The sequence below is a fragment of the Equus asinus genome, chromosome 2 (genome assembly GCF_041296235.1).
Source record: "Equus asinus isolate D_3611 breed Donkey chromosome 2, EquAss-T2T_v2, whole genome shotgun sequence".
Classification (NCBI taxonomy): domain Eukaryota; kingdom Metazoa; phylum Chordata; class Mammalia; order Perissodactyla; family Equidae; genus Equus; species Equus asinus.
Genome location: NC_091791.1, coordinates 7,478,018 through 7,499,280, shown reverse-complemented (window position 1 = coordinate 7,499,280; position 21,263 = coordinate 7,478,018). Strand labels below are relative to the sequence as shown.

General features: G+C 39.9%; 1 protein-coding gene across 3 annotated transcripts in view; it reads left to right on the top strand.

The window, feature by feature from the left end:
• Positions 1–21,263, top strand: part of EDRF1 (erythroid differentiation regulatory factor 1) — a 48,980-nt gene that overhangs the window by 23,394 nt on the left and 4,323 nt on the right. For all 3 annotated transcript variants that reach the window (XM_014832086.3, XM_070481077.1, XM_014832088.3), the window contains 6 exons: positions 1,115–1,338; positions 2,945–3,103; positions 3,256–3,405; positions 4,867–5,020; positions 7,956–8,071; positions 8,907–9,058. In XM_014832086.3, coding sequence (XP_014687572.1) covers positions 1,115–1,338; positions 2,945–3,103; positions 3,256–3,405; positions 4,867–5,020; positions 7,956–8,071; positions 8,907–9,058 — 955 coding nt within the window. The remainder of the gene's footprint in view (positions 1–1,114; positions 1,339–2,944; positions 3,104–3,255; positions 3,406–4,866; positions 5,021–7,955; positions 8,072–8,906; positions 9,059–21,263) is intronic.

Here is a 21,263-nt window from a genome sequence, read left to right as displayed (position 1 = left end):
TTCAGGCAGAGGGTGTGAATTCAGCAGGGCCCAGGTGGAGTCTGAGATACCTGTGGACGTGTGGGTGAGAGGCCTAATTTAGTGGTCGATTAGAATATGTGCTTAGAGCTATTCAGGCTAGCAAGACGTAGGCTGGGAACCTTTCACATAGTGGTGATAGTTGAAACCCTGAGAATGGATGAAAATCTACAGGCTGGACACACAGCATGAGAAGGGAAAGGGGCTGAGATAAAACTCAGGCTAGCAGGTAAGCTGAATGAGTTACTGTGTGCCTGTTGATCTATGATCTGTGCTTGACACTAGGGGTACAAGAGTTCGTTGCTAGTGGGAGAACCTGTGCCTTTTTTTCTGTTGAGACATAAGAACCTATGCCTTTAGGGTGCCTCTGGAGGAGGAAGTCGGTGAAGGAGTATGAAAAGTGGTAATGAGAAACCAAGGGGAATTAGATAAAACACGGATTGTACCTCTTACAACTCCATGGGACTGTCTTTTGAATCTTTATAAGATAGTGCTTTGCTCAGATGTTTGTATTTGCTTGCTTTAATATCTGCTGGTTAATATTGAGCAGGGCTATGTTTGAGTGTTACACCACTCTCCTCAGGCTGCTGTAGCAGAATCCACAGGCTGGTTGGCTTAAACAACTGGCGTTTATTTCTCACAGTATGGATGCTAGAAGTCCAAGCAAGGCACCAGCAAGGTTGGATTTCTCTGAGGCTTCTCTCCTTGGCTTGCAGATGGCCACGTTCTGCAAGTGTATGGTGTTCTCACCTGGTCTTTTCTCTGTGCGTGTCCCTGGTGTCTGTCTCTCTTAACATCAGTCATGGAATATAGCCCCACCTTGTGACCTCATTTAACCTTCATTACCTCTTTAAAGGACCTTCCTCCAGATACAGTCACATCCAGGGGTTAGGGCCTCAACATGAATTTGCAGGGGAGGGCACAGTTCGGTCCATAACAGGTGTGATGAGAGCAGTGCACTGCATTTGATTCCAGGTGGCTGGCTCGCCACTAGATGTCCTGTCACTGCCGTCCTCCTCTCATCACAGCAAGAGATATTGGTGGGGTTTACACTGATGTCTGCTTACACAATTGTTTTCTTTCTTTTTTTATGAAGTGAGCAAAAGTGTGTCTGCTGCAGAGCAACAGCTGTGGAAAAAAAGCTTCTCTTGTTTTGAGAAAGGAATTCACAACTTTGAGTCGATTGATGATGCTACAAATGCTGCCCTTTTGTTATGTAACACAGGAAGGCTTATGCGAATTTGTGCACAGGCGCACTGTGGCGCAGGTGATGAATTTAAACGTGAATTTTCACCAGAAGAAGGCTTGTATTATAATAAGGTAACACGTTTGCTTACATGCTAAACCTCATCCATTCACTCCTGATTGTCATTACCTTTGCCATTGCCCAGTGAAATATTATAAAACTAAAATAAGTAAAACTGGGGTGATGGTACAGGGCTAGACAGATCATTAAAACACTTAGAAACTGGCCTGAGAATACCAGGAATTTAGTATCAAGGATGACATACTGAATTGGTAGGGAAAAAAATGATTATTTGGTAAATTGTTTTGCCATAAGCAGAGGAGATGTCGAATGGATTAAAGATCAACATGGAGAAGTGAAGCTGTGAAAGTACCAGAAGAAAATACAGAAGTTGTTTATTTGATGGAATGTGGAAAGGAGTTCCAAACATAACACAATAAGCAGAAATCACAATGTAGAAGATGGATAAATTTAAATGTGTAAAAAAATTGGGGGCCAGCCCCATGGCTGAGTGATTAAGTTTGTGTGCTCCACTTCAACGGCCCAGGGTTTTGCCAGTTTGGATCCTGGGTGTGGACATGGGACCGCTCATCAAGCCATGCTGAGGTGGTGTCCCACATAGCACAACTAGAAGGACCTACAGCTAGAATGTACAACTGTGTACTGGGGGGCTTGGAGACAAGAAGAAAAAAAACATTGTGTAAAAATAAAAGCTTTGTAATTGCACAACAGAAAGCAAAATTGAAAAGCAAACCACAACCTAGGGAAAATATTTGTAGCATATGTGACAGATCAGAGGTTAATAAACCTTTAATATAAAAAGAGCAATTAAGAATCATTGAAAATAAATTGCCAATAGAAAAAAGGGCAAATAACCTTGAACAAAAAATTCATACAGGTAAAAAATGTCTATGGTTAATATGTAAGAAAAATTTCAAAATTTAAATTTTTATGAAATTTGAAAATTGAGTTTCTTTTATTTATCAAATTGCCAAATACTTTTTGGCAAGTGGTGACATCCAGTGTTGGAGAGCGTGTGAGGAAAGAGCACTGGTATAAAGCGGTTCTCGAAGCTCTTTGAAGTACGTTGTGAAGAATGCCCGTGGCTTGGTAAATTTTAAGTGATCTTGTTTTGGTTTTCTTTTTTTTAATTTACGTATACACAGAAAAAGAGTGGATAAATACAAGAAATGTAGAAATTCTTGCTGGGTAATGGAATTGTGTGTGATTTTGTTTGCTTAAATAAAATGACCGCGTATCTCAGGATGGGGGTGGCAAAAGTGGGAGGAGTTGCTTCTTTTTACAGTTAGATCCGGCAAATTTTTATCCTTAGACTCATCAAATTATTTTTTTCTAGTTTATTATATAAACTGTCATTTTCATTCAGAAAGAAAAAAACAAAGGAGGAAAATGCATCCTCACACATCAGCATAAGTGAGAAAGCACTAAGGCTTGTGATGGACTTGAGGTCGAAATGGGTGGCACGCGGTCCACTCTTCGTGACTTTTTTCACTGAAATAGTTCTGTTTATGCACTTTTTTCCTTCCCTCACGATCTTGTCCTTTTATAAATTCTCCCCAAATCAACCTAACATCTGGATGATTTTGAAGTATGCTTTATTTTAATGTAGTATTGGTATATATTTAAACTGAGTCAGAACTGTGCTTTCCTCCCTCACAGGCTGTTGATTACTATTTGAAAGCTCTAAGGTCCCTGGGAACACGAGACATACACCCAGCTGTCTGGGATTCCGTGAACTGGGAGTTGTCCACTACGTACTTTACTATGGCAACTCTACAGCAGGATTATGCTCCATTATCAAGGAAAGCGCAGGAGCAGGTAATCGTATTTGCCGGGCTGTAAAAGAAGTCTTCAGCCTTGTTTACTCCTTGGTCTAATAGATATTGAGCATATTTTCCTTAGAAGTAGTATTTAAATGTTTTAAAATTCTTATAATCATTTTTTCCTCCCCTTTAAATAAAAATAAACAGATTGAAAAAGAAGTCAGTGAGGCTATGATGAAGTCCCTGAAATACTGCGACGTGGACTCGGTGTCTGCTCGACAGCCTCTCTGTCAGTATCGAGCTGCAACCATCCATCACAGGCTGGCGTCCATGTACCACAGCTGTCTGAGGAATCAGGTATTGCCATTCCAATTGGAGTTCAGTGGCAAGACCATTTAAAAGTGTTCTGAGTGCTTTTCTTACATTTCAATATATATTTTAAATGGCATCTATTCTCTTAGCTGCTTTGGAAAAACTTAGAGTGTACTATATTTCCCCTGCTGCCTATGCCGTATATTTTTCTCTACTATAGTTGATTGGGTCTTAGTTTGCACAATTATATATTTGCCTGGGTGTGTTTTGTTGATTTTTTTAAATGTAGTTAAGCTTTGTAGTAATGGTTCTATGCAAATTTTGAAGTACCCATCTCCAATCTTTTAAAATTTTTAGTTTGAAATAGAGCATGCATATAAAGCATGTAGGACATATATGCGAGGTGTATGTACAGTTTAAAGAATAACAAAAGAAACCCCTGTGTACCCAGCCTCGAGGTTAAGGAAGGGAAGAGAGCTTCAGGGAGCCCCTGCACCCCTCCCTGTGGAGTCTCCCTCCATACCCACCCAGAGTAACTGCTGTCCTGGATTTTCCATTATGTCCATACCTTTCTGTGTTTTACCACTTAAGCAGTATGTTTACATTTTACCTAGTAGTGAGCTTTATAGAACGAATCATACTGTACATTTTCTGTGGCTTATTGCCTTTCACTTAATGTCATGCTTTTGAGATTTTTCTCAAAAATAGCACGTAGCTATTGATTTTCTCAGTTCAGTAGTATTCATTAAAGGAATGTATCACAGTTTATTTATCCATTCCATGATTACTTTGGGGTTGTTCCAGTCTGAGGCTATTAGAAGTAATCTCCTAGTCTTGTACATGAATCCTGCTGCTCAAATGCATGTATTTCTAAGAATGATTTGAGGCCTAGGTTGAAGGTGTGCCTTCCTTCGGAGAGGTTGCCTTGCTTCTGCCAGGAGTCTTGTGCTTATAGCTTCTCAGGGATGTTTTTGTTTGTGGTTTCCCTTAGCTCAGTACCAAGACAACTTATCTCTCAGTCCCTTGGGCATGGGTTTACTTCCTTGTTGCCCTTATCCTGAGAATATTGTCCTTTGAAGTCCAGCTTAATCAGAGAGGATTTCTTTCCACGTTGAACTGGCCCTAGACTCTTTTGTCTTTGGCACAGCAGGCCCCCATCCAAAATTCACATTTGTCCAGATGGCCTGATATCCTCAAGGCAAAAGTAAGCTTAAGAGTTCCAAGACAATTCATTAGCGGGGGAAGAATTGTCTTTTCAGCAAATAGTGCTGGGACAACTGGATGTCTGCATATGAAAGAATGGAGTTGGACTCCTACCTCATATCATATACAAAAACTAATGGAAAATGATTAAAGACCTAAATGTAAGAGCTAAAACTGTAAGACTTATAGAAAAACAACAACAAGACTGAAAAGCATGTAGTGATCCAGTCAGAAACTTGATTAAGTAGTTACTGTGAAACCCAAGCCTTAGGATTTGATTTTTTATTTTACTTTTGGCTCTAGGTTGGCGATGAACATCTTAGGAAGCAGCACCGGGTCCTGGCAGATCTTCATTACAGCAAAGCTGTAAAGCTTTTCCAGCTTCTGAAAGACGCTCCGTGTGAACTACTTAGAGTACAGTTAGAAAGAGTAGCATTTGCAGAATTTCAGATGACCAGTAAGTCTTACTTCTTCATTTCTCAGATTTGTAAGCTTTGGCTTAGTGTTGGATTAACACTGTTTGGCTTAGAGTGAGGCAGACCTATGGATCTGTCTTGGATGTAGTAATATTGTTTTCTTTTTAATTTGCCCATGGTTAGTGACTTTGGGTAGGGACCAGGAGAAGTCTGTACACTTTTTGTGAAGTGCTTTTACTTGGAGAAATGGATCAGACTATGTCCAATGACTAGAAATGTTGAAATATAGCCCATGGTCCCTTATGTGAGAAAAAAAATTGTCACAAGTCAATTTAGACACTTAAAAGTTTAAATTATCATGAACAACTTAGGAATGGAGAAGCAGCGGTAACGGAGTAGTGGTCCTACTGAATCCCTTTAAACATAGAACTGATACTCGCAGCGGTGGATTATGGTTCTAGAACAGACTGTAACTATAGGTCCTGAGCAAGATGAAGATAAATCGTGAAGGAAGGGAAGGGTGAAAGAAAGTGAGGCTGCTGTACGATCTCATTTCCACGCAGGGAGTGGTTGGTCTCTACCAGTGAACATTTTTTCCTAAGTTCTCTCCTCACTCTTGTTCATGTGCTCCCCTTCTGCAGAGGGGTCTTTTGAGAAATACCTCTTTTGTGTTAAAGAAGCAAGAAACATTTATATGAAGTACCCAGGTTCATTTGGTTTCATTTCAGCTCTTCTATAAAATTAAAATGAGTGTAATGACACACATATGATTCTGTTTGTACAGTAACCTGGGAAGATGCACAGGTCACTGATAATATTGCTGCCTCTGGGCAGGGGACCTGGGAGGCGGGAGGGAGCCTTTCACTGTAGACCCATTTGGACCTGAGGCATTTTGAGAAGGTATCACTTATTCAAAACAGGTTTTAAAAATACTTTTTACTAAAAGTGTTTTTGTTAACTTTTTGCCAGTCTCTGATGCATGGCTGGTGGGGGGTGGGGACTCAGGATTAACAGTAGCTCTTGGGGCTGGCCCCGTGGCCGAGTGGTTAAGTTCGCGGGCTCCGCTGCAGGCGGCCCAGTGTTTCGTTGGTTCGAATCCTGGGCGCGGACATGGCACTGCTCATCAGACCACGCTGAGGCAGCGTCCCACATACCACAGCTAGAAGAACCCACAACGAAGAATATACAACTATGTACTGGGGGCTTTGGGGAGAAAAAGGAAAAAAATAAAATCTTTAAAAAAAAAAAACAGTAGCTCTTTCTGGGGGTGGTTTAGGGCATCTTCTTTCATTTGCATCTTTGAATTTTCTGCCAGGTTTGAATTCCTTAGAATGAGCAGGCATCATCTCATAAAAAAGATACTGGGAACAAATTTGCTAAGATGATAAGTATAGTTAATTCCCTTTTTAAAAAATGTTTAACACTCTGAGTACTTGAGAAAAGTAATATAAATATTTTGGGGATTAAGTAATAGAAATATTTTTGGGATTTAACAAAATTTGACCCAAGTTTGTGGGTTCTATAAGCCAGGTTAATAAATGCTCTAGTTTACAACACCTTTTATACTAGCTCATTTCATCCATATTTTTTTCTCTAGTACATGTGACTCAAATTTAGCTTCTTAATGTCTTTATTATCTGCCCCTTGCCCCCAGTAGATTTCCATACATAATCAGCAACTTGCCTTCCAGATGCCAAGATCTTGAAATCCAAGATTGCAATACTGAAATCACATTTATCCATTGATTTTCAAGATAATAGGTGGTTTATGCTGTGAAGGAAGAAGGCAGCAGTTATTCCCTCCCCATCTGCAGAGTTGAAGAGTCCCCAAGACCATGGCCACTCTCACACCAACTGCAAGTTTAAGGGTCCAAAAAATCACCCTTAGGTTTGACAGTTCACTGGAAGGACTCACAGAACTCACTGAAAGCTGTTAGACTTGTGGTTACTGTTTGTGAAAGACAGAGGGTACAGATTTAAATCAGCCAGGGGAAGGGGTGCATGGGGCAGAGTCCAGGACAGTTCTGAGAAGGAAGCTTTTGGAGAAGCATCTGGTTGTCCGCTCCCTGTGGAGTCACAGACAGTGCCAGCTGCCCCTAGCAGTGATGTGTGACAGTGTGCACAGAGCATTTGCCATAGGAAGCTCACCCAAGCCTTGGTGTCCATAGTTTTTATTGGGCCACCAACAGACATGGTTGACTGCCACATGGCTGACCTTTGTCTCCAGCCCCTCTGTAGGTTGTGGGTTCCAAAGCCCCACAATAAATCACATTATTAGGCTATCCAGTGTGACCCAGGGCCCCCAGCTCAACAAAGACACTCTTTCAGATAGGACATTCCAAGGGCTTAAAGATACCCTCCTAGGAGCTGAGGGCAGAGGCCAGGTTTGTTTGGACAAAGGGTAATGCCTTCCACACAGCACCATACACACAGCTGAGTGTAAGCTCCTGGAGAGCAGGAGGAGAGGTACCCTGTAGTATCTGATGGCTGTAGGAAAGTTTTATTCAGGTCCTAGAATAAAATGGAACCTGGTCCGCTGATCTGACTTCCTGCCTTTGAGCAGTAAGTTGAGATGCGTATTTTATAGGTAGGACAACTGATACTGAGTGCTTCAGAGACTTGACCAACATCACGTAGCTGGTGAATAGTGGGGTGGCCTTCGTCCCGTAGACTCCTGCCGCCTGGCCCCCTTTAACCTGACATTCAGATTCGTGCTCTCGCTCCAGATAGGTTGTGTTCTCACTCTGACAGAGCCACATGGTGAGGCAGGGAAACAATTATTTATTGCTCTGTCTAGACTTGACATTTTTCTCTAGGGGTAATTACAAAACAAAATGTGGATTTAGACGATTTGTTGGGATTCTCATGAGCTACCTTTACAGCGTTTCAAAATCAGAATTTTCATCAATATGTTGACATCAGATTGGTTTCTAGATTTATATTTAAAGGAATTATCATTTTGTGTTTAACACTCTAGGTCAGAATAGCAATGTTGGAAAATTAAAAACACTCTCTGGGGCTCTTGATACAATGGTGAGAACTAAGCATGCATTTCAGCTCATCAGAAAGGAGCTTGTGGAGGAGTTTGACCAGGTAAATGGAGAAAATATTTACCTTTGCTTTTTATGTGTCTTAAGCTAAACAGTGAATGGATATAGTGGGCATATAGGGTGTGTGTGTGTATACACATACACATATGTATGCATAAAAAAACATTAACAGTGATTTAATATATTTTCTTGGAATTATTCAAATATTTTCTTTAATTTGCAAGTGTATCTTTTATATTTAAATGTTTTTCCTTAAATAATCACATAGACCTTGGTTAGTAAGGCCCTAGGAGTATAAAGTCTCTGTTAAGTTTGGCTTTTGTTTTTTTTCAAGAGAAAGAAAGGATGTATGCCCTCTTTTCTAATTTACCCCAAACCACCTGGGAGCAGGTGAACAGTGAGGGCTGAAGCAGGCTCCTTGGGCAGGCCTTGCTGGTTTGCCAGGCATTCCCCATTCATGCTAGCGTCTGCCATTGCCGACAGCTTCCTGGAGCCCCCGTGGTACACCAGCCTGTTGCTTTTCTACCTCTGGTTTGTCACACCCTATATAGTACCATTTCCGTCTTGTTCCTTTAGCTTCTGGTGTTAGAAAGTCAGGAGATTTTCATTCAGGATTAATTTCTTCTACGGAAGTGCCTCTCAGGTGTGAGATGTTTTTATTATGTGTTTTAATCTATCCAAATGATCTCGGGAGGGAGGAGGAAGAGGCCTCGCCTCTGCCACCACCAACAGGGCTGTCCCTGAAAAAAGAATGGTCTTGTGTTTGTTTTGTTTGGGGTTGAAAGTGTCCTGGATTAACGAGACTGCAGGTCCATCACTTTAGTGTGAAGCTGTAGTTGTCGGGTAGCTTAGGTGACATAACTTTGTGTTGTTTTTAGCCTAAGAGTGATGAGACCACTCCTGCTGCAGAGTCTTCTCCCAGTCTCAATCGAGAAGAAGTGGTAAAACTCCTCAGTATATTTGAATCTCGATTGTCATTCCTTCTCCTTCAGTCCATCAAACTGCTATCTTCAACTAAAAAGAAAACAAGGTAAATCAAATAAGTTACTTGTGGAAATTTCTTTCCCAGCACCTTACTATAGAAAGCATGCAGATAATCTCTCCCACCCTGGAAAAGGACAGTATTGTCTCCATGTGGGCAATCAGGATTTTAAGCGATGCTCTTTCCTGACTTGTTAAATCAGGTGAGGATCATCTCCATGTGGCCTACTACATATTGAAATTATAGAAGCAAATTCTTGCTTCCCATGGGTACATACCCTATTGTTTGTAGTATTTTCCCTGAGAGAAATGAATGACCCTGGAATGAAGACATTGATTGTTTCTAGTAACTCTTCTGAGCGTTGTCTTTAATGGGAAGTCAGGACAACAGTTTTGACACTCAGGGCCACTTGCACTATAAGTAGAGACAGAACACTGAAGTCTCTCCAAAGCCCAAGAAATTAATGAAGAGAGAAGAGTGAGCAGATCAGTAAAAATCTTCTCGTATACCTGCATCACCTTGTGAGATTATGTTGTTTTGCCAGGGTTACTATGTTGGCATTATTAATTTAATTTGAAATTCTAGTAGTAAGTACTATATCAAGAAAATAATATAAATAATATGCGCTTCTTTGTTTAAATATAAGTGCAATCTGGCTATATTATAAAATTTGGAAAATAGAAAAAAATCATTCATCCTGATAATATCCATTGTTGTTGGTTATCCAGTGTATATTTTACCAATTTATATTCGTAGGGTACAGATAATTTCTGTCTCTCTATTTTTATGTTTTAATTTATATACAGTAAGATTTACTCTTTGTGGTGTACACTACTTCAAGCTTTGACAGATGCAGAGACATGTGTCTACGGCCAAAACCATGGTCCAGAATAGTTCCATCACTCCAAAAACCTTCCCTCCTGCTGCCTCTTTGTGGTCCACCCTCCCCCGGCCCCCTCCTTAGGCTCTCAGGGAGAGAGCGTTCCATCTTTGACTGTTGAAGTGTAACATCAGCTATGGGGCTCTGTCAAGTTGTGTATGGTCCCTTCCATTCCTAGTTTGCTGAAAGACGTTATGAATGGATGTTGAGTTTTTGTCAGATGCTTTTGATACTTATATTGAGTTGACCATATTGTTTTCCTTCTTTAGTCTGTTGCTATGGTGGATTACATTGATTTTTTTGAATATTAAACCAGTTTTGCATTCCTGGGATAAACTCCACTTTGTTGTGATGTGGTATTCTTTTTATGTATTGCTGGATTCCATTTGCTAATATCGTGTTGAGAATTTGTGTCTGCCCATGAAGAATCAGTTCCCTTGTAATGGTTTCATCTGGTTTTGGTATTAGAGCAATGCTGCCCTCAGAAAATCAATTTGCAAACATTTCCTCTTCTGTTTTTTGAAAGTGTAGAATTATTATTTCTTCCCTTACATTATATAAATATATAATAAAATATAATTCAGGTTGTCTCTTTCTTCTTGAGTGAAAAAGTCGATTTCATTTGTTCTCGAATGTATTAGTTCATAAGATTCCCTTGTATCCTTTTATGTCTACAGGAGTTTGTAGAGATGGCCCTTCTTTCATTCTGATATTGGTCATTTTTGTTTTCTCTTTTTTTATCTTGGTTAGTCTGGTTAGAAGTTTATCAATGTTACTGATCTTTTCAAAGAACTAGCTTGATTTGATTTTTTTCCCCATTGTTTTTCTATTTCTAGTGTCATTGGTTTATGCGTTTTTCTATATTTCCTTCCTTCTGCTTGTTTTGGTTTTAATTTGCTCTTTTACTGGGTTTTTAAAGTGGAAGCTTAGATTACTGATTTAAGACCTTTTTTCTTTTTTAACATAAGCATTTACTGCTGTAAATTTCACGTACTTTTGGTACATCTCATACATTTTGATATATTTTCTTTTTCATTCAGGTTGAAATACTTTTTTATATCCCCTGAAACTTCATGTGTTATTTAGAAGCATGCTGCTTAATTTCTAAATATTGGGACTTTCCAGATATCTTTCTGTTATTGATTACTAGTTTAATTCCATTATGTGCTGAGACCATAACTTTTTGTATGATTTGTCTTCTCTCACACTTGTTTAGATTTGTTTTATGGCCCAGAATATGGTTTGTCTTGGCAGATGTTCCATGTGCACTTGAAAAATATGGGTATCCTACTGTTTTGGGTAGAGTGTTCTGTAAATGCCAGTTAAGTTAAGTTGGTTCATAGTATTATTCAAGTCTTCTGCATTCTTACTTTCTGTCTACTTGTTTTATCAGTTACCGAGAGAGGAGTATTGAATTCTCCAACTAAAATTGTGGATTCATCTATTTTTCCTTTCGGTTCTATCATTTTATTTCCTGTATTTTGAAGCTCTGTAGATGTATACACATTTAAGCTTGTTATATCTTTGAGAATTGATCCCCTTATTATGTAATATCTGCTTTTGATAGTAATATAGCTACTCAGCTTTCTTTTGGCTAATATCTTTTTCTGTCTTTTGCTTTTAACCTAGCTATGTCATTTATATTAAAAGTGAGTTTCTAGAATGGCATATAGTTCGGTCTTGCTTTTTTTATCTAAACTTATAATTGGTATCTTAAGACCATTCACATTTAATGTAATTATTGATGTAGTTGGATAAAATCTATCATCTTGCCAGCTATTTTATTTTGTCTTTTTCTGCCTTTTCTTAATGGAACATTTTCTAGGATTCCATTTTATTTCACTATTGATTTATTATTTACACCACTTTTAAAATTTTTAGGTAGTTGACCTAGGGCTCATGTCCTTTAATCAGAGGCCACCTTCAAACAATATTATACTGCTTCACATGTAAAGATCTTAAAACAGGACAGTCCCAATTCTCCCCTCCCATCATTTGTCCTATTATTATCACTCATTTTACTTTTACATGTGTTATGAACACACAATACACTACTACTATTTTTGCTTTAGATAGTTACCTTTTAGGGCAATAAAAATAAGAGAACAAGGAATTTTTTACGTTAATTTATTCCATTTCTAGTGCTCTTAACTTCTTTGTATAGATAAGCATTTTCTGTCTGGTATCATATTTCTGCATGAAAAGCTTTCTTCAACAGCTACCAAATTCTTTCCATTTTGATTGTCTGAGAAAGGCTTTATTCCTCCTTCAACTTTGGGTGGTCTTTTGGCTGGGTACCAAATTCTAGGTTGACAGACTTTTTCTTTCCATGCTTCAAAGATGTCACTCCTGCCTTCTGGCTTATGTGTTTTCTCACAGGAAGCCTACTGTTATTCTTACTTTTGTTTTTCTGTCTGTAATGTGCCTTTTTTCCTCGAGCTGCCTTCAAGATTTTCTTTTCTTTTTCCCCCCAGCAGTTTGAACATGATATGCCTCAGTGGGTTGTGATGGTTTTTTCCCTTCTCAGTATTTTTATTTCTTCTGCTTCATTCTCTCTTCTTTTTCTGTGGTTCCGGTTATACCTATGTTGGACTATTTGATATTGTTCCACAGCTTTTAGATGTTCTGTTGGTGTTTTACACCCTTTTGTCTTTTTGTGTTTCAGTTTGGGTAATTTCTGTTAACCTATCTTCAAGTCCACTGATTCTTTTGGTTTTTTGTCATTTACAGTTGAACTTCTTGAAGGCATTCTTTATCTCTGTTATTATGTTCCTTATTGCTGATATTTCCATTTTCTTTATTTTGTATGGTTTCCATCTCTCTGCTGAAGTTACCAATCCGATCTTGCATGCTTTCCACATTTTCCATTTGAGCCTTTAACATATTAATTGTTGTCATTTTAAATTGCCTATCAGGGGCTGGCCCCATGGCCAAGTGGTTAAGTTAGCACACTCCATTTCAGCGACCTGGGGTTCACTGGTTTGGATCCTGGGTGCAGACCTATGCACCACTCATCAAGCTGTGCTATGGCAGTGTCCCACACAGAAGAATTAGAATGACCTACAACTAGGATAGACAGCTGTGTCCTGGGACTTTGGGGAGAAAAGAAAAGAAAATGATTGGCAACAGATGTTAGCTCATGACTAATCTTCCTCACACACACACACACAAAAAGCATACTTTAAATCACCTATCAGATAATTCCAACATATGTGTCATATCTGAGTCTGGTTTTGTTGATTCTTTGTCTCTCAGCATGTGTTGTTTCTTTGCCTTTCTACATCTCATAACTGTTTGTGGAAAACTGGACATCTCATGTAGGACAGTCGAGACTAAGGGGAATAACTTTTTGCCTGTCCCATGCTAATAAGCCTTTGTGGGGGGTGGGGGTGCATTCATTTTTCTAGTCTGGAGCTGAGCTGTGGTCAGGATTTTTTGTTGCTCTGGTTACCTTCCATGCACCACAGGCTTCAAGTTCCTTGAGCAGTGCCTGGGTTTAGCTTGGAGCAGGTGCACAGAGGGTTTTCTTAACGTCTGCTCCCCCTTCAGTTCTAGGTCTCCCTGTGCATGACACTCAGAGAGGGGCCATCTGCACGCCCTTACAGCTCTCCCAGCCGTATTCCACTCTCACTTGGTCTTCAGGGCTTTTAGCCTCTTACAGGGGGGAGGGCAGTCCGCCAGTTCTCCCCGGGGTTTTGGATAAGCCTCACTCTTGGCAGATACCGTGTATCTGAGTCTCAGGGGTGTGGCCTTACACTACTCCTCCCCTCTCCCAGAGTGGAGTGTTTTTCCTGCTCCCTTCCTCTCTGCATCGCTGTCACCTGTGCCGTAAGGCTGACATTGTTGCCTTCGTCTCCCTCTGCCCGCTCCCACTAACCTTGCATGGGGAAGGGTTCAGGGGGTTGCCTGCCCCTCCTGTAGCTCTTCCCCTTGCGTAGGCCTGCACACCATGAAGGTCCCTTTCTCAACCCATAAGACAGTGTGAACTTGTCCCCTACCTACAGCACCAGGGGCCTCACACTCCCTCACCAGCCCTTACTTGGCCTCTCCCAACCCATTAACTATTTTAGCAGAATTCTTCCTAGCAGTGTCTGGCGGCGTCTGCCCCAGGGAATGGGGTACTTTCCCACTTCTCCTTGTATCGGCCTGTCTGTCCTTAGTTTTCAGACTAGTTGGTTGCCCTGCGACTCCAGCTCTCTGAGGGATTCAAGCAAAGTCATGAACTTGTAGTTTGTCCTCCTTTTATTGTTGTTTTCCTCATAAGGGTGGGAATGATATTTTTCTAGCTCTCTACCTTCTGAGCAGAAACTCATCCAATAATTGCTTTCAAATCAATCTCTGTGGCATAAGGAGAGCTTGCACTTTGGGAAGAGCACTCAGCATTAGGTGCATTGCCATCTCACTCAGCCCCGTTGTTAATCCTTAGTGTCTGCTCTGTGTCCTGTTACTGGTACACAGCTCGGTGTGTGGATGTATGTGCCACAGTTCAGCAGATACACCTGTCTCCTGAAGAGCCAAAGGCAAAGGAGACAGCGCATGGAGTGACACACAGCTGAAAAATTCACGGCTTTTCCTGGTTAGCAGCAGTGGGTAAATTTAAAAATTTTTCATTTGTTTCCACAAGGTGGCAATATAAATATGTGAGAAACAGTCATTCATTGATTTTTACAAATCAGTGGTTTGAGAAATTGACTAACAGGTAAATAGTTCAGTCTTCAGTATCTTTTATATTCATAACAGTCATGTATGACCTAAGTAATTTTTATTTTAGTGGAGGGTCCTCTAACCTTCCATTTATTCAGGTTATTAACATTGTGTTGAAAAATATTTTAATCTAAAGTTTGCATGCATGATACATGAGAAGGGTTCCCGGACCCAGTTCCACCATGGGTGTGTGGCGGCTTCTCCACAGCAGCAAGCAGTCCTTGGACGCCAGCAGGGTGTCACAGAATCAGCTCAGCCCTGACACTGCTTGCCCGGGGACGAAATCCGGCTCCACGGGGAAAGGACTCCGTCCCACAAGACCGCCCCCCACTTCAGACCCCAGCCGCAGGTCCAGCTTGTTGCCTGTGCTCTGCCCGACTGGCTGTAAATAAGGTTCCCAGGACCCGTTCCTCCAGTTTGATTAATTTGCTGGAATGGCTCACAGAACTCAAGAAAACCCGTTTACTCACTAGATTACGGATTTATTTCAAAAGATATTAAAGGATATGAATCAATAGCCAGATGAAGAGCTACATAGGGCAAGGTCTTGAACAAAGCAGCACCTGTCCTCGTGGAGCTCTCCAGAAAAGGGCAACAAGCTGTCCTTTTGGGTGTTTATGGAGGCTTCATTATATAGTCGCGATTAACTAAATCATTGGCTGTTGGCAGTTGATGCAACCTCAAGCCTCCCCCCCTCCCTGGAAATCAGAGGTGGGGAACTGAAAGTCCCAATTCTCTGGTCACAAAGCTAGTTCTGGCCCCAGGTCCGATCATCAGGTGAGGTCCAAAAGTCACCTTCATCAACATAACAGAAGACACATAATCACTCTCAATACTTAGGAAATTCCAAGGGTTTTGGGACCTGTGAGCCAAGAACCATGGATGAAGGCTAAATATCTATGAGAAATATATTTTGGTCATCTAAATGATCAGGTAGATCTTATAAACCACAATATCGCAATGCATAAAGTCTTATTTAGCTAATTTGTGTTAATTTTTCAAGGTTTATTAAAAGACTTAAATGTGATATTTGTGTTAATACAATTAATATGTTGACAGGTTTCAAAACATAGAGAAATACTGGTTACTGAGTCAGTGACTGTCAGTGATTGTCATGTTTCACTGATATGTAAATGAAAGCATCTGTACTTTTATTGTGAAGAGGAAACCATCGTGTGCCACAAGCCCTGTTATTTCACCATGAATTAGTGAACATTCCTTTTTGGAATGAAGGGAAATCAAAACTAGACTTCCAAAGAAAGGAAATAATAATACGTTTATGTTTTGATTGTTTCCCCACCACCACCAGCAAACAAGAAAGGAGAATAAACTGAGCTTAGTAATTGAAATCTTAATTTCCTTGGAATCTTAAAGAATTGAAATGAAATCTAAGAAAATTAAGATGCATTTAATTTAAAACAATTTTTGTTTCCCTTTTGAGCTAATGCAGGCACTTCCTCAGATGACAGCTGCCTTGGGGTTGTCCTGCTAGAAACACTAGTTTTGTCTGTTGGGTTGTATTTTTCTTTTTGGGTTAAGAATCTGTGTGCTCTTGTATTGTATTTGAATATTCATTGCTTCAGCAGATTGGAGCCCCTTGACCTTTTGATGGCTTTGCAGCTTAATATAATGAAAAACTAGAAAAAACAGAAGCAATCTCTGAGGGTTTGGGAAGCCCTTGACCATAATGCAGAGAACAGATCCTTTAGATTTTATGGGTTGTTCCCAGCCAGTTATGTACCTTTAATATTTGGTTAAGATTAGTAAACAGGAAAATAGAAGAATGTAAGTTAATTGCCTTTGGAAAAAAGATAACCCTATGCTGAGTAGAGTTCACGGTTCAGTGGAGCTGTTTGTTAAGGAAGGGGATGATTTGTAGAAATTGGAAGATGAAGGTTTAAGATTCAGAATTATGATCAGAACAAATCAAAGGGTTTTAAATTTGTGATCCCAGCAGCCATCAGTTATCTTTAGGCATCCAGCTAAAATGTGATATCACTGTCCAGGGGGATTCATTCATATTTGGAACACTGTTTTGTTTTGTGGGGTTTTTCTAAATGGTAATAATCTCCTTTTTCCCCCCTCCCCAAAGCCCCAGAAGGTAGATGTATATCCTCGTTGTAAGTCCTTCTAGTTCTTCTGTGTGAGCCACCACCACAGCATTGCTACTGACAGATGAGTGGTATGGTTCCGTGCCTGGGAACTGAACCTGGGCCGCCCAAGTGGAGTACGCTGAACTTTAACCACGAGGCCGTGAGGGCTGGTGCTAGAACACCGTTTCTAATTGTTAACTGCTGTTGCCTTGATTAGTCAGTAGGAGTTTAAGTTTCTTTTAAGGTTATCAGAGGTTTCATGAATTGTGAATGTTAACCTCCAAAACACTAAAACATAGCCATCTTAGGCCCAAATTGCAGACAGTGAATGCATTTTGAACAGTCACTTTTGCTGTGCCATGGGTAGTGTTGAGGGGAAGAGAGGAGGAGATTTGCCTGATGAAAGAAGTAGAAATAAGAGGGAGAGGAGAAATGGGTCTCTCAAGAGAGGTGTGTAAGCGGGGCCTGCATTGGTGCCAGCCACAGTACAGAAAAGGTGGGTTCTGTTGAGGAGGAATGAGTGGAGCCATGAAAGAAGGGGGAAGATTCCTTACAGCCCGAGCTTTGATGTGGGCCAAAGGGAGGTTCTAGACTGCCCGTTTGCTCCCTGCAGGCCTGACAGACACTCGGGCAGAGGTAGGAAACATGCATACTGGCGAGTGGCAAGAGCACAGCCTTCGAAGTCAGAAAATGGAGTGTTTTGACCTTGATCCAAATTCTTTAACCCTTCTAGGCCTTAGTTTTTATGTCTGTACAACACGAATACTAGTCCTTGCCCTTCTGTGGTGACAGGGTTTTTGTGTGGCTCAGATGTGGTCATCCACACTCTCATGAGTCCCAGTGTCAGCTGTTACCTGGTCATGTGTGGCCAGAGGTCTGAATTACATCTGGACTCGTTTTTTTAAAAAAGGATGCTAGAAATGAACTGCCATGTGATTACTAGTCTTTTCCACTAGTAACATAAACATAATCCATTGATCTCTTCTGTGGGGGAACATGTTCAGAACAAACTACAAACTTAAGTTTTTGTTGAAACAGTTTTTAAATGGAGTACTGTCTTGACCCCTCCAGCTGGGGGGCATTCTTCACACAGAAGTTCCACTGACGTTTTAGATACGTTGAGGTGCAGTAGTTCCTGTGAGTCAGAAGTCCGTGCTTCCAGTCCTGCATGATTCTACCCCAGGGAAAGCCAGCCCACAGTTGCTTTAAACATGTGCTCCTTCCCTGTCTGAGGGTCCTCAGCCTGGGCATGGAGAATGGAGGAAACGTGAAATGTTGGAGAGCTTCCCCGTGCCCTGGCCTGTCTCCAGTGTATCTTCTTCATAGCATATATCATCTCACACTCTGTTTTCTTCTTGTTTTTTTGTTTTGTTTTGTTTTATTGAGGTCATAATAACATTGTGAAATTTCAGTTATACATTATTATTTGTCCGTCACCATATATATGTTCCCCTCTACCCCTTATGCCCACTGCCCAACCCCATTCCCCTCTGGTAACCACTAATCTGTTCTCTTTGTCCATGTGTTAGTTTATCTTCTACATATGAGTGAAATCATATGGTGTTTGTCTCTCTCTCTCTGGCTTATTTTGCTTAACCTAATACCCTCAACGTCCATCCAAGTTTTTGCGAATGGGACAATTTTATCTTTATTTTTGGGTGAGTAGTATTCCATTGTATATGTATGCCACATCTTTATCCAATCATCAGTTGATGGGCACTTGGGTTGCTTCCACTTCTTGGCTATTATGAATAATGCTGCAGTGAACATAGGGATGCATAAGTTTCTTTGAATTGTTTATTTCAAGTTCTTTGGATAAATACCCAGTAATGGAGTAGCTGGGTCATATGGTATTTCTGTTTTTAATTTCTTGAGAAATCTCCATACTGTTTTCCATAGTGGCTGCACCACTTTGCATTCCTACCAGCAGTGGATGAGGGTTCCCGTTTCTCCACATCCTTTCCAACATTTGTTATTGTTTGTCTTGGTGGTTATAGGCATTCTAAAAGGTGTAGGGTGATACCTCAGTGTAGTTTTGATTTGCATTTCCCTCATGATTAGTGATGTTGAACATCTTTTCATGTGCCTGTTGGCCATCGGTATATCTTCTTTGGAAAAATGTTTGTTCATCTCCTCTTCCCATTTTTTGATTGGGTTGTTTGTTTTTTTGTTGTTGAATTGTGTGAGTTCTTTATATATTTTGGAGATTAACCCCTTGTCAGATATGTGATTTGCAAATATTTACTTCCAGTTGCTGGGTTGTCTTTTCATTTTGTTCCTGGTTTCCTTTGCCTTGCAGAAGCTCTTTAGTCTCACGAAGTCCCATTTGTTTATTTTTTTCTTTTGTTTCCCTTTCCTGAGTAGACGTATTCGAAAAGATCCTTCTAAGACCAGTGTCAAAGAGTGTACTGCCTATATTTTCTTGTAGGAGTTTTATGGTTTTTCACATGGTACCTTCAAGTCTTTAATCCATTTTGAGTTAGTTTTTGTGTATGGCCAAAGACGAAGGTCTACTCTCATTGTCTTGCGTGTGGCTGTCCAGTTTCCAACACAATTTACTGAAGAGACTCTCCTTTCTCCGTTATGTTCTTAGTTCCTTTGTTGAAGATTAGCTGTCCATAGATGTGTAGTTTTATTTCTGTGCTTTTTATTCTGTTCCATTCATCTGTGTGCCTGTTTTTGTACCAGTACCATGCTGTTTTGGTTACTATAGTTTTGTAGTATATTTTGAAGTCAGGGATTGTGATGCCTCCAGCATTGTTCTTTTTTCTCAGAATTGCTTTAGCTATCCAGAGTCTTTTGTTGTCCCATATGAATTTTAGGATTCTTTGTTCTATTTCCATGAAGAATGTCATTGGGATTCTGATTGGGATTGCTCTGAATTTGTAGATTGCTTTAGGTAGTATGGACATTTTAACTATATTTATTTTTCCAATCCCTGTGCATGGAATATTTTTCCATTTCTTTGTGTCATCATTGAATTCTTTCAGTAATGTCTTTATAGTTTTCATTTTATAGGTCTTTCACCTCCTTGGTTAAATTTATTCCTAGGTATTTTATTCTTTTTGTTGAAAATGTACATGGAATTGTATTCTTGAGTTCTCTTTCTGTTAGTTCATTACTAGAGTGTAGAAATGCAACTGATTTTGGTAAGTTGATTTTGTGTCCTGCAACTTTGCTGTAGTTGTTGATTATTTCTAATAGTTTTCTGATGGATTCTGTAGGGTTTTCTATATATAAAATCATGTCGTCTGCAAACACCGAGAATTGCACTTCTTCACTGCCTTTGAATACTCTTTACTTCTTTTTCTTGCCTAGTTTCCCTGGCCAAAAACTCCAGTACTATGTTGAATAAGAGTGGTGAGAGTGGGCACCCTTGTCTTATTCCTGTTTTCAGAGGGATGGCTTTCAGTTTTTCCCTGTTGAGTATGATGTTGGCTGTGGGTTTGTCATATATGGCCTTTATTATGTTGAGGTACTCTCCTTCTATACCCATTTTATTGAGAGTTTTATCAGAAATGGATGCTGGATCTTGTCAGATGCTTTCTCAGCATCTATGAGATGACCATGTGGTTCTTATTCCTTATTTTGTTAATGTGGTGTATCACATTGATTTGAGGATGTTGAACCATCCCTGTGTCTCTGGCATGAATCCCACTTAATCATGTTGTATGATCCTTTTAATGTATTGCTGTATTCGGTTTGCCAATATTTTGTTCAGGATTTTTGCATCTGTGTTCATCAGCAATATTAGCTAATTTTCCTTTGTGTTGTCCTTGTCTGGCTTTGGTATCAGGGTGATGTTGGCCTCATAAAAGGTATTAGGAAGTGTTCCATTCTCTTCAGTTTTTTGGAATAGTTTGAGAAGGATGGGTATTAAATCTTCTTTGAATGTTTGGTAGAATTCCCCAGAGAACCCATCTGGTCCTGGACTCTTATTTTTTGTTACTGTCTCAATGTCTTTACTTGTGAATGGTCTATTCAGATTCCCTGTTTCTTCTTGATTCAGTTTTGTGAAGTTGTATAAGTCTGAGAATTTATCCATTTTTTTCTAGATTGTCCAGTTTGTTGGCATATAGTTTTTTGTAGTATTCTCTTATAATCCTTTGTATTTCTGTGGTGTCCATTGTAGTTTCTCCTCTCTCATTTCTAATTTTATTTGAGCCTTTTCTCTTTTTTCTTAGTCTGGTTTCTCTTTTTTTCTTAGTCTGGCTAAGGGTTTGTCAATTTTGTTTATCTTCTCAAAGAACCAGCTCTTAGTTTCATTGATCCTTTCTACTTTTTTTTTGGTTTCAGTCTAATTTATTTCTTCTCTAATTTTTATTATTTCCTTCTTGCTCACTTTGGGCTTTGTTTGTTCTTCTTTTTTTAGTTCCGTTAGGTGTAGTTTAAGATTGTTTATTTGCGATTTTTATTGTTTGTTAATGTGGGCCTGTATTGCTATAAATTTCCCTCTTAGAATCGCGTTTGCTGCATCCCATGTGAGCTGGTATGGCGTATTTTCATTTTTATTTATCTCCAGATATTTTCTGATTTCTCCTTTAATTTCTTCAATGATCCATTGGTTGTTCAGTAG